This window comes from Leucopleurus acutus (genome assembly GCF_964270905.1).
Source record: "Leucopleurus acutus genome assembly, chromosome: 18".
In the NCBI taxonomy this organism is placed as follows: domain Eukaryota; kingdom Metazoa; phylum Chordata; class Mammalia; order Artiodactyla; family Delphinidae; genus Leucopleurus; species Leucopleurus acutus.
Genome location: NC_139160.1, coordinates 18,280,178 through 18,299,651, shown reverse-complemented (window position 1 = coordinate 18,299,651; position 19,474 = coordinate 18,280,178). Strand labels below are relative to the sequence as shown.

Genomic DNA, 19,474 nt, shown 5'->3' with positions numbered 1-19,474 from the left:
AAAGAAGATGTGGTACATATATACAATGAAATACTACTCAGCCATAAACAAAGAATGAAATGTTGCCATTTGCAGCAACATGGATGGACCTAGAGATTATCATACTAAATTAAGTAAGCCAGACAAAGACAAATGATATGCTTATATGTGGAATCTAAAAAATAATGATACAGATGAACTTATATACAAAACAGAAATAGACCCGCAGAGTTAGAAAACAAACTTATGGTTGCCAGAGGGAAAGCAGGGGGAGGGAAAAATTAGGAGTTTGGTATTAACATATACACACTACTATATATAAAATAGATAACCAACAAGGACCTACTGTATAGCACAGGAAACTATACTGAATATTTTTTAATAACCTATAAGGGAAAAGAATCTGAAAAAGAATATATATATATATATATATATATGTATAAATAACTGAATCATTTTGCTATACACCTGAAACTAACACAACATGGTAAATCAACTATATTTCAAATTAAAAAAAAGAAACCAAACTTCCGTTTTCTTCCATTTGTCCACAAAATCTGGTTTCTGGAATCCGAGCTGAAAAACACTTTTCTAGCAGAAGCCGATCACACCAGCCACTCCTAAGGTTAGTTGTGCTATGGTCTACATAGCAAGAGGTCCTGTGCCCATGGCCTCATGAAGCAGACAGTACTCCCATTTATTGGCTGCATGACCTAAGGCAGCTTCTCTGTGCCTTGGTCTTCTCATCTATAAAATGGACGTACTAAAAGCACCCACTCAAAAGGCTGTTGTTAAAGACTCAACGAGTTACCATATGCAGGTACTTGAAACAGTGCCTTGCGCACAGCATGTGTTAGATTTATTTTTCTCCAGAACATTCCAACCTGTGAGGTCTCCAGCCAGGGGCCAAGTGCCTATTGAGGACACCAACCCTTTGCTTCCAGGTTAACAGGGGGACAGCAAGGCCAGACCTAGACTCAGTTTTGCCCCGCACGATCACCAAGTGTGGAGGTAGAAGAGAAAGGTATCCACACACCTTGGACTACTGAGAACTTCCTCTTCCTCTCCTCAGACGAAGTATGAAGTCATGAGCTGGTGGATGACTTAGAAATACAAAGTACAAAAGGCTTTAGTCATTCTTCAGATGTCTGATCCCGTTTCTTCCTAAAACATGGAAGGCCAAGCCGTTATAATAGGGTTCAGATCTGCTCTAGGGGGCAAGTCATGCTTGAGCCAAAACATAACAAAAAGCCAGCCATGAATCTAATTCTCCATATCAGTATTCTATTTCCAACCAGGTTATCACGGAACACTTGCTGAGCACCCGCTATAATCAGAGTACTGTTCTCAGCTGCTGGGAATTGTAAAGAAAATAATGGTACCTGGTTCTGCAGAAGCTTATTCATTCCCGGAGTTAACAAATATTTGTTAAATTCTCACTTAGTACCAGGCACTAGGGAAAGATTAAAGCCTGCCTCCTGGAGCATGTGATGTCAGGAGATGGAGCGGGGCAGATAACAAACAAAGAGCTACGTAAATTCAATAGTAGGTCAGTTGGTAATAAGCTATACAGAGAAAAAACAGCAGAACAGGGGAGTGTCTGAATGGAGGGTGTGTAGTACAGAACAGTCAGAGTGGGTGGACTTGGCATTCGTGAGCCTGATGGTGCAGACACTGTCTGAGCCCCAGTTAGCCTTTCTCAGAGCTGCTGTGGTGGTGGAGAGGGGTGAGGGAGCCTTCAGCAGAGGTGGGCAGGCCACCAGGCCATGGAGCAGAATGGATAAAAGGAAAGAGACTCAGGGGGCTGCAGCCTGTGAGAGCCAATGGGAAGGTACCAGGTGCGCCCAGGAGCATCACTTGAGTCAAAGCAAGAGACCACAAATTCATTGGCCACAGACCTCTGCCTTTGGGTTAGCAAAGCACCTGGTGGCCAAGCGGGAAGGGGACACTGAACTGGAGTCTAGCAAATGCCAGCCCGGTCCCCCCAGGAACTGGTACAAAGCTAGGTACCCCTCTCCCTCCTAGTTTCCTAAGGGCCTTTAAGCCACCTGACCTTCCCTCCCCATCCACCTGGGCCCCCTTAGGGAAAGACAGGGCAGGGGGAGGAAGCCACTGGAGAGGAGAGTATGTTATTATCCAAGACGACTGAACAGTACCCAGAGGAGCTGTTTAATTCATCCAACTGGACAGTGCTTTACTCAGGCTGGATAATTGCTTCTTGCTACCCAGTAGGTGAGAGTCCAAGGCAAGTTGAGATCAACTAGAGATGGAGAAATTACATTTCCGCTGCTTAGGAGGAGGAGGGAAGGAGGGAGGGAGGAAAAGTGGAGAGAGTGAATGCAGAAACTCTTTTGAGTTTTGCTGAAAACATGGAAATGATCCAGAAGAGGGAGAAAACTTGATGATGCAAGAGAGAGAGAGACTTTCTAAAGTGATTTCTAGAATTTCGAGGAGGCGAATGAAGTGCTGAGGGGCAGAGTTCACTTCAGGCACAAGTACCATCCACTCATTCATCTGTCCAGGGGGTGGACGAGGGGGGTGGTGGTGATGGGAGCATGTAGTCCTCTTCCAGCTGTTTCTATTCTTTCCAGGAATTGGAATGCAAGATCATCACCTGAGAGCGAGGATGGGGACGAGGTCTTGGGGATTAAGGAGAGAGGAGGATGTACGAAAGAGTGGTTTGGAGGGCGAGAGAGCGAATTAAATAGGATAAGTATGAGGATGGTGGGAGAAAACTAAGCATCCAGCTAGAGGTTGTGAATTTCAAGTGAAACAACTCTAGGTGCTTGGGAGACTGCACAGAGTAAGCAGAGGGTTCCACTTAACCAGGGTTATGGTTGTGCTCTCGTAAGGAGACAAGTATGACAACAGAGAAAAGAGCACGGGAATTGAGGGTGTTTTCCTTGGGGCGATTAGTATTGCTCTCGGAGTTTAAATCCATTAAAGTGGGGAAGCGTGGACTTGAGGCAGGTGAGGGACAAGGAGAAGGTAGGAGGAGAAGCCGAATGGAGGTCCCAGCGCGGTTGAAGGATTGTAGGAGTTGAGGTATTAGAGAAAGTGAGCTAGAAAGACAGAGGGTGAAGGTCAGAATCTGGGAGGGCTGAAATTGAGATGAAGGCGAGCTCCCAGGTCCTGGTAATGATAAGGTGTAAGGGATGTACACAGGAACCGCTGCCTGAGATGGGGGGGAGGACAAGACCATTGATAGAAAGGAGAGGCAGGGGAATTGTGCAGGGGTGTGAATTTTAGGAGAAGTGCTCGAGAGAGTGAAGGTCAGGCACCCAAATTCTCAAGAATGAGGGTGAGCGGTGGGGGAGGGGGCTGCAGAGGGCAGAGTGTGAGGAAGTTAGATTCAAAGGTAGGTTTTAGGATGGCTGGGAAGAGCAATGATGAGGAAGGTGACAGGTACCCCTCCTCGCAGCCCATGGCTCTGCTTGTGAAAGAGGACCACGGGGAACGGGGCGGGGATGCGAGGCACTAGAGCAAAGCCTGGTTTCAGTTCCAGAAAGAGGAAGGGAACCTTGGGAAAAGAAGTTGAGGATTTAAACCACAGTCGGATGGATGGAAAAACCTCTAGAGGAGCGTCTATCCATGAAGAAATAAAAAAAAAAACTCTGTTCTAAGGACTTGAAGATTAAATGGAAAGCACAGCACCAAATACATCCTGAGCTCTCAGTGTCAGCTATTGTCATTAGGACCACAATGAATTGACTCATAAACCAGTTTTTAGTCTCTTCCCCAGAATTTTAGTTCTTTCTGGTGTTGGCCAATACTCTGCTTTATTACATTTATAGCATATTTTGTACACAGGAACAAAAGAGCACACGTTTAAGTACGCAGAGGTAAACGTAAATACTTAAGCCTTGTTCTTTAAAATGAATAGCCGTGGTCATATCCATAGATTTCAGAGTCATAGACATCGTTGAAATTACTCGGTCAACTCCATCACCGCTTGAAAATTTACAGAAGAGGAGAACTGGCTGGGCAAGCAAGGCTGGGACTGATCCGAGATGATTCGGTTGTTGAGCCGCGACCAGAACCCGGGAGGGGCTCTAGATTCTGGTCTAGGCTCCTCTCCTATTATTGGTATTGCGGCACCTTCCCGAACCGTCAAGACGGAGCCACCAGCCGAGGTCCCTCGGAAGGTTCCCCTCTGAACCCAACCTACAAAAGAGCCCAAGCTCCGCTGGGTCCAGTAACCAACCTCGCTGGAGTTCAGGAATCGCTTCCCGCGTCTGGGCGGGGCTCGTCCGTGGCGGCCGCCTCCCGCGTTCAGTTGGTGGGGAGGGAAGCGCCTGGAATACGTGGAATACCACGGGCCTGGGAGCGGAAGCGGGGCCGAGGCAGGCCGGGCGGTGACTGGGGGTGGGGACTGCGCTTCGCCTGGTTGGCAGCCCTCAAGGCGGACCCTGCAGAGCCACGTTCCCGCGCGCGGTGCCGCTGGGCTCGGGCTGTGCAAGCGGCAGGGGTTTGGCGCGCCCAGCGCGCACCGGCCGCCAAAGGAAGCGCTTTTGCCTTGGGACCAGGCGCTAGGCTCCTGGCCCGGCCCGGGGGCGCGGCGCGCCCATGGGCAGCGTCGAGAACCGCAGCGACGGCTCGGAGGGCGCGGGGGAGCCGCCGTGGGCAGAGGTGCTGCCTTGCGACGAGCGTCGTTGCTCGCCCTTCCCCCTGGGGTCGCTGGTGCCAGTGACCGCCGTGTGCCTGGGCCTGTTCGCCGTCGGGGTGAGCGGCAACGTGATGACGGTGCTGCTGATCGGGCGCTACCGGGACATGCGGACCACCACCAGCTTGTACCTGGGCAGCATGGCCGTGTCTGACCTGCTCATCCTGCTCGGGCTCCCTTTCGACCTGTACCGCCTCTGGCGCTCCCGGCCCTGGGTGTTCGGTACGCTGCTCTGCCGCCTCTCGCTCTACGTGGGCGAGGGCTGCACCTACGCCACGCTGCTGCACATGACGGCGCTCAGCCTCGAGCGCTACCTCGCCATCTGTCGCCCGCTCCGGACCCGCGACCTCGTCACCCGCCGCCGCGTCCGCGCGGTCATCGCCGCGCTCTGGACCGTGGCGCTGCTCTCCGCCGGGCCCTTCTTCTTTCTGGTGGGCGTCGAGCAGGACCCCGGCCGCTACGCGGTCCAGGACCTTAACGGCACCGCTTAGCTCACCCCCTCGCCCCGCCGCCACCGCCACTCCTCGGGTCCTCGCGGGCGCCACCGCTGTCCCCGCCGTCGGGGCCCGAGGCGGCGGCGGCCGCGGCGCTGTTCAGCCAGGAGTGCCGGCCGAGCCCGGCGCAGCGGGGCGCGCTGTGCGTCATGCTGTGGGTCACCACCGCCTGCCCTTCCTGTGCCTCAGCGTCCTCTACGGGCTCATCGGGCGGGAGCTGTGGAGGAGCCGCGGGCCGCTGCGAGGCCCGGCCACCTTCGCTCGGGAGAAGGGACACCAGCAGACGGTCCGCGTCCTGCGTGAGTGGCGTCGCCTCTGTTCCAAACACCCCAACCCACGGTCCAGGCTGTGTCGCCTTCCCCTGGTCTCCCAGCCCTCGGCGCCTCTTCTGGCCACGTTTCATTCTGTCGTTCTACCCCAGCCTCCACCTGCTTCTCCTTCTAGTCTCCAGAGAAAACCATCTCCCGTCCTCCAAGGGCTCTGGGTCACCCCAGGCGTCCCTTGAGAGTGGGATATCTGGGTCCTGTAAGCAGCAATTATTTCCCAAAGCCTCTGTGATCAGCGAGCTGGGCTGATCCAAGATGGATAATTGCAGGCTCTTAAGCCAACTGCCTGTCTCTGTTTGATGCTGCAGTTATGGAATTACAGAACCCTGGAGAAGACGGGATAGCTCACGTTAAGATAAAGTTTCTTTACTTAATGTTATGTTATCCTGAAGACTAAAGTGAATCATGCCCATATCAAAAAAATAAAGATTGTGCAGACTTGTTGCAGAGTTCTTTTCAACCGAAAACAGAGAACATGTCAACGAAGTGGGTTTGTGGAAGGAAGCCTGCCAGAACAGCTTGTTAGTAGAAATCACTCCTTCTGGTTTATGTCAGGCCTTGATAGTAAATGTATGAGCCGAATACTCAGCTTTAAAGCTAATATCGATGCTGTCTGCAACCTGGTAGTTTTTCTGGGGTGGGGATTTGGCTAGGCAAGAGTTTTATTTATTTTGCTTTTACTTATTATTTCAACTGGTTTCCTGGGGATGCTTATTTGTTTTCGGATGCTTTAGCTAATTCTGGCGCCTATGTCTTGTTTTGCAGTGGTGGTGGTTCTGGCGTTTATAGTTTGCTGGCTGCCTTTCCACGTTGGCAGAATCATTTACATAAATACCAAAGATTCCGGGATGATGTACTTCTATAGTACTTTAACACTGTGCCCTGCAACTTTTCTATCTGAGCACATCCATCAACCCCATCCTCTACAACCTCATTTCAAAGAAGTATAGAGCAGCGGCCTGGAAACTGCTACTAGCCAGGCGGTCCAGACAGAGACGTTTCTGCAGAAGCAGGGAGGCTGGGGGGGACCCTGGAGGAGACATGGCTGGCTGCACCGAGACCAGCGCTAATGTACAGACACCAGCAACCAGCATGGCCAAACACAGTGCCTCATCCCACAGCTCTGGGACTGAAGGGAAAACAGGTCTGCAGGAAGAAGAGAACTGCGAGGGGGGGAACCGAAGCTGTTAGGGAGAATTAGAAAGAGTGGTTGACATTTTGCAAGTTGGTCAGCAACTTAGCATGATTTTTTTTTTTTAAACAAAGGTATGCAATGTAACTGTACCAGTCTCTCTGGTTTTCCTTTCATGTACCCCCCTGGGGACGTTCATTTTATCCTCCTGATATCCCACATCACAAAATGTTCTCTGGGGAGGTTTTGTAAGTCCTCATTCTTCTACTCTGGGGAAATATGACCACTCATTTTCCAGTTAACAAGTGATTCAGAGAGATGCTCCCGTAAAAATTGTCACCTGTGAGGTCAGAGGTGTATTTTGTTTTATGTTTTGGATATAAATGTGACGGTGCATCTACAAGGAATCCAGGATGATGAGAGTTTTAATCCAAGAAATTACTTAATGCTTATATATGACAGCAAAAAATGTTTAGAAACAAGTGAAAGGAATTCTGGGTAGAGTGCAGTGTTCAGGGGTCCCGCCTCTCTCAGGCTCAGAGCAAATCGTTAAGTTTAGGCACAGTACCCTCTTTCAGAACCTGGGTACCGAAGTCTGAGGGCAGGGAGCTGCAGCAGGATGTATCTTCCACAAAGTGACTGTTGATCACATTGATAAGAGCTTTAATACGCCTTATTCGCCTCAGCTTGGTGGGATAAGCAATGATGGAACCAAGTCTGGGGTCTGAGTCTGAAAACTCTTAAGAGCCTTACCCACTCCCACCCCGAGAAGCTGCACTAACAGAAAAAACGAGAGTCAATGGATGTACTCAAGGGTGAGAGAGACTGTGCTGGACATTCTGGCCAACAACTCTGTAACTCTGTTTTAGTTTTTACAGTTTAAAACATAAACCTGTTTTTGGAGGGCTCCTACTGCCTCGCTGGACTCCAAAGGGCCTCAGTCAACCCAGGGTCTTATGAATGGCGCCCCCTGGAGGTAGGCAGGATACAACTAGGTCAGCTGTAAACTACAAATGGTGACTCCATAAACAAGGGTCCGCTCCACACGCTGACAAGGTCCTTTGCTTTTTCATGTGATTGACTATGTACAGTGATGCCTTCAAGTCCCCTTGAAGTGTCTTAACACCCTGGCCCTGCCCTCAACTGGTGTGGCAGTGAAGAAGTCCCCCGTCTACACTGTGTTTCTTCCAACTTGGGGCAGTGGTCCCTAAACTGTGTTCTGCAGATTTTCAGGGAGTATTTGAAAAAAGGATTCTGTGGTCACATATGGCAGAAGAACAGTGCATGCTGTACCCACCTTCCCAAGAGTCACAACACAAAATATCCCATCAGAGGCTCTGAGAAGTTGTTGCTGGGGACACTGATGGAGGGTCTCACGGTGCAGGTGCCAGCCTTGTGCCACAGCCACTCCCCTGCTTGGTGGCACTAAGGGGGAACGTCCTGGAGATGCAACCACACAGTCTTTCTTCTCTCGGGAGTTCCTCTCTGGGACAGTCAGAAGCGGCTTCTTCCCTGTAGAAAATCATGGCTAAGAAACTTACTGATATGTTATATGTAGTATAATATTTTAGATATAGAAGCAAAGACCTCTCCTTTGAGTTTTCTTGTTCAGATTCTAGAAAAGAGGGATTTGCATCACCCTTTCCTGTGACCTAGGTGTGTTCCCAGGTGTGGGCAGAGAAGGATCATCCTTTCTTGCCACTGGGTCCCTGAGATGGAGTATCTGAATTCCATCCCTCCTGTGGATTGCTGTGCACCTGTTTTCAAAATGCCGATCTTACCCATTAGTGGATTGTGAGATGAGTGGAGTGTGTCACATGTTTCTTTATTGGATTGCGAATAGAATAAAGAATCAGTGCGTCATGTGTAGTAAGGCTAACTGTTGTGTTGTGAAACTTTTGTTTCAATTATATATTGGTTGGTATCTTTCATGGTTCGTAAAATAAAATATATTCTCATTGTGGGTCATGGTCAAAAATATTTGAAAAGCTGTTCTAAGGTCTAAAATTGTTCTCTACCACAGAAGAAAGTGTCCTCTGGTGTTAACAACTGGCTATAAAGGGGAGGGGCATGCTGGGAAGACTTGGGGTGGCCAAGTCAGGGATCACTGGAGAGGGATGGCTGGGCTGTGGGCCTCCCTCCACCCTGGGGATGGTATCCTGGATGCTGTGTCTGGGACCTCTCGCTGCCCTCGGATGAAGATGTGTGCTGGGTCCCTGCAGGGCTCTTTCTGTAGGCCAAGTCGCTTTTTTTAGGTGAGGCACCAACCTTGGGGAAGGGTTTGTGTTTCATTCATTCACTCCACAAATATTCACCAAGCAACTGCTAAGTGCTAGACGTGTATGTCAAAATACTCTAGAAACATTAGTACATGTCATGGTGTTGAAATCAATCAAATTTTTAATGGTCTTTTTTGCCTTGAAATGTGTGATTGTTCATCTAGACTAACCTCAGATTCAGCTCACAGGCCAATAAAAGCACTCACATCGGACGGACCTGCAGAATTTCAGGTTAGTGTCATCTACACGACTTCCCTCCACCTTTCTATAGGAGACTTTCCCACTTCTGAAGCAATTGCACAGCACCTCCGAGGACCCAGGAGTCCAGGGGACATGAGAGCAATGTGTTGATGATGTTTGAAAGTCTGAACATGGCCTCTCCTACAATTTCTACCCAAGTAACAGTAACATTTGCTAGTATGTGGAACCATTCACATATAAGTATTAGTGATTGTACAAGTGTTTTAAGTGGCGCTTTAATAAAAGGCTTTTCATAAACTGTGGGGCCATTTTCTATTGTGAGCCAACTTTCTAAAGATTCAGAACTCTAAATATTACAAAGAACCTAGTCAGCTCTGAGCAGCCTTCCAAAATCAGCATCCCTGCTCCTAGGAGCACAGGAACCTTTGTCATTGAGAGGCGTGTGCTCTGTGGGTGGCATGCTTTGTGGCAGTCACTCAGCATGTCCCTCACTCTGTGTAAGCTACAAGGAGGTGACAGAGGTAGACTCTACTGGCCACCTTCTTAGGAAAACAACACACACACTTTCGAAAGATTAGCAGACGCTTGTGTCATAAGGGGCCAAAAAGTGCCATCCGGACCAGGAGAGCTGAGTGTGGGCAGACAGTCAGGCGATGCTCTACGTGAATCTTTTTCACGGCACTTGGTCCGTCACGTCTTGGGGACTGGTTCCCAGAGTTTGTAACTTGCTCCCTAAGGACAGACTGTGCTTTATCCCCCTTGGCATCTCTTGCCCACAGGTAGATATGTGTTGAACTCAAGTGGACAGGGATCTTCACCCCAGTGGGTGGACAGAGATGGAGGCTGAGTAAGCAGATGACTGGGACGTCCATTCTGAGCCATCGGTCAGCCAGAGGGAAAGCACAGGACAGGGGTGAAAATGGCACACAGGGGGCGTGGGTGCTGAAGGGAGGAGAGGACAGGGCTCTGAGGAAGAGAGGAGGGAGGCAAGGGCACTGGTGTAATCAGGAGTTGGAGCCTGCAAAGCAAATGAAGCAGGGTCTGGGAAGGCTGAGCCTGGGAGGCCAGCTGGGACCAGTTAGGTACTGTAATCCAGGCACAGGGCACTCGTGGGGTAGAGTGGTGACACTGGATCAGTAACACAACCAGGTTCAGCACCTCCCATAACCAAGACGCCGGCAACCTCGTGGCCTCAGAACAGGGAGCATCCCTTTCCCCATCCTCAATCCCCAGTGCCAGGCATCCCCACCTTATTTTCCTGCATCTGTGCCTTTGCGCCCCACCCCAGCTCAGGCAGGCCCACAGCATGACGGGTCCAGTAATGACATCTCCTTTCCCTCATCTTTGCAGTGAGTGTGCAAGTCTCGAAAATGTTCCAATAATTCCTATGACTTATGATGATACAGAGATAAAAAAAAAAACTTAAAAAAAATTTTTTTTTAAAACCTGCAGTTTTCAAAGTCGTGGTGTCTTAATTTTACTGTAATGGTTATACCTGTTCATAACTGGAACATACATAGGGCTCCACGTGGTCTCTCTTTCTGTCTTACTTCCACAATAATTCATTACTTTGTCATTACAGTGATTATTAGCGCCCTTCCCTCAGGCTTTTTATTCCCCTCTGTAATTCTCTACAGCAGTGGCTCCCAAACTTTGGCACGCGTGAGAATCACCTGGAGGGAGAGTTAAAACACAGCTTGCTGGGCCTCATCCCCAGAATTCCAGATTCCGCGGGTCTGGGCTGGGACCCGAGAACGTGCCTTTCTCTCAAGTTCCCGGGTGATGCTGATTCTGATGGTCTGAGGACCACTCTCTGGGAGCCTCTACGTAGATGGTTGCTACAGAAAATGTGAGCCACAGAGCAGTGGCATGCGCATTACCTGGCGTCTTGTTAACATGCAGACTTTCAGGCCCCACCCCGGAGCCTTCTGAGTCAGAACCTGAATTTTAACAAGAGCCCCAGGCGCCTCCGACGCACATTAAAGTTTGAGAAGCACCAGTCGAGAGGCTAGACCGACGGCATCAGAATCTCTGGGGGTTGAACCCAGACGTGGTTTTTACAGCTCCTCAGGCGATTCCAATGTGCAGACAAGACTGCGAACCATCAGTAGGCTCTCCCTCACCGAAATCTCTTCCGTTCTCGCTCCACCCTCTTCCCCTGCCCCACCCCTTTCCTCCCTTTCCCCGTATTTACCTCAGGATAAAGGAAAAGATACGAAGCCAGTAAACAAAGATAACTGCAGGTGGCTTTGGGCGGTGGATCCATGGGAAAGTCATTTACATTCCAGCAGAAACTGTGGAATGACTGTGGTCCGGCGATGGGTCCCTGACTCCTCAGCCCCCCGGTCCCCTTAACGTCTCCCGCCCACGCCGAGGTCCTTCCACGCACGGGCCAGGCTGCGCCCACGCCTCCTCGACTGCTCCCTTCTGTCACCAGGCCTCCACCCCGTTTCCTGCTCTTCTAGACATCTTCTATTCTTCTTTTCCCTCAAGTCCTGACTGGCTCCTTGCGCTCTTCCTCCATTCCTCCAGAAAAGGCCTTCTCAGCTCTTCCGGGGGCCTTCTCGGAGGTGAGACCCCATGTCACCTGTGGCCCTGGGGGGCAGCCCCAGGACTTGTGCCTGGTGCTGGTTACTGAGGTCAGCCGGGCGGACGGGCCGGCCTGCGGGTCCCAGGGAGCGGGCCTTGACTCTGCGAAGTCTCAACAAGAACTTGCTTCACGCTCCAAAGTCACGTCAGGTCTCCACCCTTTCAACGTTATCGTAACTGAGTCCCTAAAACTCAGAGGCTGACTGCATACGGAGAAGAGGAAGTCAGAACTCCAACATTTGAGGTGTGTTTGAAAGGAAAGGGATGCCAGAAGCCCGGGTGCTTGGCGCAGCGAGCGGCGCGGGGCGTGTGCGCCGAGGTCTGCCGTCTGCGCCTGCGCGCGCAATCTCTGCGACGGCCCGGACCTTGGGGACGCTGGCCCTGCGGGGAGCCGCGCCCAGTCCCAGCTCCGCTCTCCGCGCGTCAATTCACAGGCGGACGTAGACAGATCACAACAGAAAACGGTGTTGCAGCAGCGGGAATCAGCAATTTTGCACAGGGAGCTTTGAGAGATGTTGCTTACTGTAATCTGCCTGAAGTTGGGACAAAATTGAACAAACAAGAGGAGTTTGGTGCTTTAGAAAGTTTGAAAGCTGCTTGTCTGCTCTTCTTCCTCCATCAGAAGTAACTGAAATTAATGAAGCTCTGGCAGAAAATCCAGGACGTGTCCAAAAAATCTTGTTATGAAGATGATTGGCTGATCAATGTGACACTCAGTAACCCTTCAGAACTAGATGAACTAATAAGTGAAGAAGCATATGAGAAACACATAAAATCTATTGAGTGAAAATGGAACCCCTAAATAAACTAGTATGAAACAACTTAATCTAGCATAGTTGTCTTAAATTAGTTGTGGATAGATTTTTTAAAAAGCAACTTGTAGCAAAGGAAACTACTTGCAACATGTTACCAGAAGAAAATACCCCCTAACTTCCTAATGACTGCAGATAAACACTATGCATCTTTTCCACAGCACCCTATGATTTTTAGGCTAGGCTCCAGTTTACAATACTCAGAATTCCTGAAATTATCTGTAGTAAAACTAGTTATAAAAATTATGTAATTCAAAGATAACATTGTTATATTAAGCCTTATAACAGTTTACAATCATCCCTGGATTGGGTCAAAATACTTGATGAGGGCTTCCCTGGTGGCGCAGTGGTTGAGAGTCCGCCTGCCGATGCAGGGCACACGGGTTCGTGACCCGGTCCGGGAAGATCCCACATGCCGCGGAGCAGCTGGGCCCGTGAGCCATGGCCGCTGAGCCTGCGCGTCCGGAGCCTGTGCTCCGCAATGGGAGAGGCCGCAGCGGTGAGAAGCCCGCGTACTGCAAAAAAAAAAAACCAAAAAAACCCCAAAAAACTTAATGATCTTCCCATTGGAAATAACTGGAGGTGGAGAAAAGTTTTTGTTAGTTGTACAGTGTCAGATGAAGAACAATACTATCTTAATTTTGCAACATACTGTGTTTGCTGGTGCTATTTTTATACAGTGAAGCTACAGCCTTGCAGGAAAATAAGAAAGAGTTTAATAATAAAATATTCAACTTAAAAAAATTAAAAAGAAATAGGCTGTAGAGGTGGTTTAGCAGGGGACAATAATAAATTCCTTTTTTTTTAATTGAAGTATAGTTGATTTGCAATATTGTTAGTATGAATTCCATTTCAATGCATCTCTTTTCCAGTGACGCCATCCTGTTGTTGCATCCTCCCACAGCCACTGGGAAATAGGTCCCAATAGTCAAATCTTAAGAAATGCTGCAATACCATGGAAACTGTTTTTTTGGGGGGTGGGTGGGGGGAGGGCAGGGAATTCCCCCATGGAAATTCTTTTTGACCATAGAGCTATGTTTTTTTTTCCTCCCATTTCGTAACATTCCACAAAACACTCCAGTTTGAAATACCAGAGGGAAGTGTGGGTATAAAATCAGGGCTAATGATAAAGATTGGGGAGTCAACAGCTTAGAAGTGATCATTTAAACAAGTGGTTCTCAAACTTTAGCGTGCATCAGAACAACTGACGGGCTTCTTAAAACACAGATTGCTGGGCCCTACCCCAGAAGACCTGATTCTGTATGCCTGGGCCCGGGCCTGAGAATGTGCACTTGTCTGGTTTCCAGGTGATACTGCAGCTGCTAGTCCAGGACCACACTTGGAGAGCCACTGATGTAAGTGACAGGAATAGATGACCTCTCCAAGGAGAAAGCTGAGAGAGAGAAAAGAAGAGGCTTAGGGTTACATGCTGATGTTACAGCACAGGCTGGAGAACTCACTGAACCAGGCAGGAGGAGCAGAAAAAGGGAAAATGATGAATTGATACTACCCAAAGGAAGAGAGTTTCAGGGATCAAGTACCCAGAGAATACAAAGAGAATGAAGTAGGGTTATTAGATAAAATACAAGATTACTAGTTCAATTTGAAATTTGGATGAACAACAAATGATTTTTTTAGTATAAGTTTAGTAAGTATACAAATGATGTACTTAATCCCAATTTACATGACTCAACTTATGATTTTTCGACTTAATGATGGTGTGAAAGTGGTACGTGTTGTATAGAAACCATACTTTGAATTTTGAATTTGATCTTTTCCCGGGCTACCTATGTGCAGTATGATCCTCTCTCGTGATGCTGGACAGCAAGCCATAGCTCCCAGTCAGACCGTGATCACGACAGTAAACAACCTGTACACTTAAAACAATTCTGTACCCAGACAGCTATTGTTTTTCCCTTTCAGTACAGTATTCAATAAATTACACGAGATATTCAGTAACTTATTATAAGATTGGCTTTTTGTTAGATGATTTTGCCCAACTATAGGCTAATATAAGTGTTCTGAGCACATTTAAGGTAGGCTAGGCCAGGCCATGATGTTCAGTAGGTTAGGTGTGTTAAATGCATTTTTGACTTATGATGTTTTAAATTTATGATGGGTTTATCAGGACGTAACCCCATCACAAGTCAGGGAAGATCTGTACTAAAAATATCATTCGTTATTTATCTGAAATTCAAATTTAACTGGACATTGTATTTTTATTTGTTAAATCTGGTATCCCTAAAGGAAGGGTAATGGAAAGGCCCCAGAATTTGGCAAAAGGAAGGAACTTGGAGAACCTTTCAATGGAGTGTTGAGGGCAGGAGCCAGAAGCTGCTAAGTTACAGAGGAAATGGCTGTGGAACAGGGCTGAGGTGGTCCTGCCTTGGGGCTTCCATGAAAAGGGATCCCAGCAGCTGAGTAAAGGGCTTTGCTGCTGGTTCTGCCCTAACTGTACCCCAGGCCAAGAGCCAGTCTCTCTTGCTGTGGCTTGTGCCCAAGCTCCTGGGAGCACGGGGCACTTGTGTGCTGAGTATTTGCAACTCGCACTGATGTTCTTAAATCACAAAACTGAAGAAATGTGTCTGATTCAGAACCACCTGAAACAGAATATGTAATCAAAATGTGTTGAACTGAACGCATTTAATTTATATATAATCCATTCCTGGCAACTTTGAAAGGCCTTATTTATTTTTCTTTCTGCAAAGGTGTGGAGTAAAATAAAATTTTGTTAAGTGACCGATTAATTCACAAGGTTGAAGGGGGGGATTCTCATTCTGGAAAAATGTATCTCTGTGTGACAACTGAGACCACAGATAATGAAGTAATATTTAACTGTATGTATAGAATCTGGCACCATGCCCAGCACATAGTAAGGACTTAATAGAAGTACTTGTATGTGTATAGAGGATACTACACATTTTGAGCAGGCAGAAAGACTGATTTCTTAAAAAGTTAGTGCATTGCAATATTATAATTGAATGTTTAATTACATAATTATTGCAATGTATTTATAATAATAAAATGTACTTGGCACACCGTTCAGCATGCAGTAATCCTCAGTGTGAGCTAGCATTATTGTCCTCAGTTCATATGCTACTAACTTTCCCTCGTTAGAAAGAATCACTCTTTCTCCCTGTCCAGAATGTCCTCCATACACACAGTGGAGCCTGATCGTGGAGTAGTGATGTGGTCAGGTATATATTGTGTCCAGTGAACTGCTTTCCAAAATGAAAGTCCTGCCCACCCAGCTTTTACAGAAATATTCCCAGGGTATCCATACACTCTGCTCTTCATGGAAAGTCAGGGCTTGTTATTGTTATTGCATTGAGAACACCTGAGGAAGACCGTTCTCTTTTTCAACAGTCGCTGCAGCTGCTTATAGGATTTGACAATGTAATAGCTGCCATTTTTAGAGCACGGAAAAAGGTATACTAACTGAAGGAAATGGGCCTTCTTCAATAGGCAGAAGGATATTGTGCTTTTGAAATGTAAGTGGAGCTCTTGTAAGCCTTTGTTTTATATAAAGACAGTATAAAGAATGACACAGGCTGAAGGGAATAGCTTTATAGCTGGTCAAGCATTTGTGCTCTGTAGTATGTTAACAGATTTCTATTTCATTGGTTTCATTTGTCCTTCTTAAAAATGTCCCATCTTAACAAGAGCTGTTGGGGAAAAAAAATCCAGCAACAAACTTCTGGCATCTTCTTGGCAGCCAGCTGCTCGACTACTGTGTCACATTCACAAATGAAGTGATGGAAAATAGGGAGTTTTATTATGATTTCTGGTTTGAGGAAGCCACAGATTTGGTCACTAAACACGATATTCAAATGAAACTTTGTGGGAAGTTCTGCAGGGCTTGCCAAGGTAACCTAGAATCTCAACTAACCTTTGAGGTTATTATAAACAGTCAATGTTCCAACAGTGGAGGACATTATTCAGCAAGTTGGAGAAAGATTCCCAGATCAGCACCTCAAAGCCCTCACATTAACAAACGGATCATCTCCAGCTCAACATGTCAGAGGAGCACTGTGCCAACACGTATAGAGTGACTTACCAATCCTGACACTCTGTGGAGATTCATTCCCAGAGGCTCAAGTGGAAAAAGAGGAAAAGATAAAGTGCTTCTGCCCACAATTTATGAGGCTCTACAGCTGCCTGATATTTATGTATTTTTCCTAATGCTTCCGTATTGCTTAAGGTCCTGCGGATTCTTCCCAGGATGAAGATGGAGAGGAAGCACGAATGCAAGCATCACAAAACACACTCCCAAACACTGACTCAACAGAGGTCAAGTCACGGGGCTTTGTGAACGTAACTCTTAATACAAAACATGATCTGGATTTCATGAGACACACACAGAAAACTCTACACAATGTGTCAGAGCTTCCTAAAGTAATTCAGAAATCACTGAAAATATCCAAGAGAATTTTTAAAGGTGCCTTTTATTGGTTTATTAGAAGGCAAAGTTGTAAGGTACATGCAGGCCACTTAGTCATTGAAGGTAAATTTGCCAACAGGCCTCTCACCAAATCCATCAGCCACTGACCACTCACCTGTTGAACAGCCACAATCTGAACTTGCAGACTTTGAAGACTTCTGTGTTCTCCCAGAAGACGGTATGGAAAGTGCTGCTTTGAGATTCCCCCCTGGTGGCATAATGGCAGGGCTGAAGTCATTTGGGACATGATGTTTATTATCATTGATCTAATGACCAGGATTTGAGTTATCAGTTCTTTGAAGAAATAAATGTTGAGGAGGTAGGGAGTGAAAAGGGAGGAGAACACATTTATAAAGTGCAATGGTGCTTCTGACTTAAGTACATTATGTTTGGAGTATGTTGTTAAAAATCTGTAATAGCTGGTTGTGGAAGTTACCAGACAGTGACAGAAGCCATGTGCTCACCTGAAGAGGATTTCAGTGTAGCTTTTGTCCTCAAGGGAATGTAAGTCCACCGAACTGGACATCAGCTTTTTAGCAGATGTACCATGAACACTGTTTCACAGGCAAGATAGAATCTGAGTTCGGAGACATTGATGACTGATTTGTCTGGTTTTGCCTGTTTTCCTTTGGGTGTTTTTCCATGAACATATCTGCTTCCTCATCTTGATTTATATGCATAACCAGGAAAACTGGTCTTCTTGCAAAAACAGGAGTTTTGTGGTTTACCTAGGAAGAATACAGAAAACATTGCTTTCTTATTGGTGAAGATGAACAATTTTGCGGTTTATTTCAATCTAATAAAATGTGGATTTTGTTTCAAAAACAAAACAATAAAGTAGCACTGTAGAGTAACTGTCTAGGGTTCTTAGGCGGGATGAGGTGAAATAGGTGGGATGCACATGTCAGCCAAGAACATTCACCTTTGGTCATACAAGTGACCATCTAAATGTGAGTACCTTATGTTTAAGTTGGTGTGTTACGATATCACATGTGTTGTTTTCTAAATATGCAGATACCAGCTTCACTTCCCCTTCATCCTCAAGGCACATTGAACTAAAGAATCCTCAAATTTCAACATTCTCTTTTTTTTTTAGCGAATTAATTAATTAATTTTTGGCTGCATTGGGTCTTCGTTGCTGCACACGGGCTTTCTCTAGTTGCAGCGAGCGGGGGCTGCTCTTCGTTGCAGTGCGCAGGCTTCTCATTGCGGTGGCTTCTCTTGTTGCGGAGCACAGGCTCTAGGTGCATGGGCTTCATTAGTTGTGGCACATGGGCTCAGTAGTTGTGGCTCATGGGCTCATTAGTTGTGGCTCACAGGCCCTAGAGCACAGGTTCAGTGGTTGTGGCACGTGGGCTCAGTAGTGTGGCAAACGGGCTTAGTTGCTCCGTGGCATGTGGGATCTCCCCAGACCAGGAATCGAACCTGTGTCCCTGCATCGGCAGGTGGATTCTTAACCACTGCGCCACCAGGGAAGTCCTGAACATTCTTTTTGATTTAAATGAATTTGTATTCCAAAAAGGACAGAAGACAATTTACAAAAATGCCCCCAAATAAGACAAACATTAAGGAAATAGAGAAAGTAGAAACTAAGTAAGAACTAGTGTAGGTAACATAAGATTATAACACCAGAGAGAAAGTGAGGACACGAAACTCATGCCTTGGTGTCTGGTTAGGAAGGTCACATGATTCACAGGAGACAGGAGAGTTTATCCTGTGGGGACTCCAAGATGACATCCTATAAGCTAGAAAACCATCATAATCTTTACAGCATAATAATAACCAACAGTAATCCTTACAGCAATCAGCACTGAGTACCATGGGGCTTTTTCTCATCAGGCCAATGAGAAAAGTTATCCCACACTTGGAAAATGATAGAAGGTGATTACTTGATTTTTTAAAATGCCTTTTCTATTATTAGAAAATAATATGGCTGCTTGAGTAAAAGCAGGACCTTGTCAAATGGAACTCTCACTTGATATTCTCGGGGAAGGCAAATTTGTTGGCACGCCTTTTTTTTTTTAATTAATAACACAAATGATAAAAAACAGTGACAATTTATAGCCTGTGAGATGAGAGGTTTGCAGAAAGTGATAAAGTATTAGGATTTTATAGCCTGGTAGAAAAGTTACCCCAAAGGTGTTATGGTTTAATCAGCCTGAAGAAAGTTAACTAGGCATATGGTATGGAGGGGGTTCAGAACAGGCTGCCCTAAAAAGTACCACTTTCACATGTGGATTATTTTGAACTGAAAGCAGTCAAGACCCAGCAGACTCAGAAAAAGCTTTTTACCTCCCTCTTAACTGCCTAAAAGAAATTAGAAAGGGGCCCTGTACGAGGAAGAGAGCTATTACCCAATATCACTTTTTCTTCTGAGAGACTTATCTGCACCTCCGGCAAACATCTGTTCACCAAACATCTGCTCTTCTCCGCTTCCCATGAATGGCCCTCCTCCATTTGAAGCCCCAGACCCTTGTCCCTTTTCTCAGCTCAGGGTGGTATATAAGCCTCAGTTGCCTGGCTGCCTTTTGAGTCTCCTATCTTTGCGGCTCTCCCTT

General features: G+C 46.9%; 1 protein-coding gene across 1 annotated transcript in view; it reads left to right on the top strand.

The window, feature by feature from the left end:
- Nucleotides 1-4,545: 4,545 nt before the first annotated feature.
- MLNR (motilin receptor) overlaps nt 4,546-19,474 on the top strand; it is a gene marked incomplete at both ends in the record, with an annotated part of 31,173 nt that continues 16,244 nt past the window's right edge. The window contains 7 exon segments of the mRNA XM_082859792.1: nt 4,546-5,128; nt 5,131-5,301; nt 5,304-5,435; nt 6,228-6,339; nt 6,341-6,648; nt 11,568-11,836; nt 15,842-15,904. Of these exon segments, the coding sequence (XP_082715918.1) occupies nt 4,546-5,128; nt 5,131-5,301; nt 5,304-5,435; nt 6,228-6,339; nt 6,341-6,648; nt 11,568-11,836; nt 15,842-15,904 (1,638 nt within the window).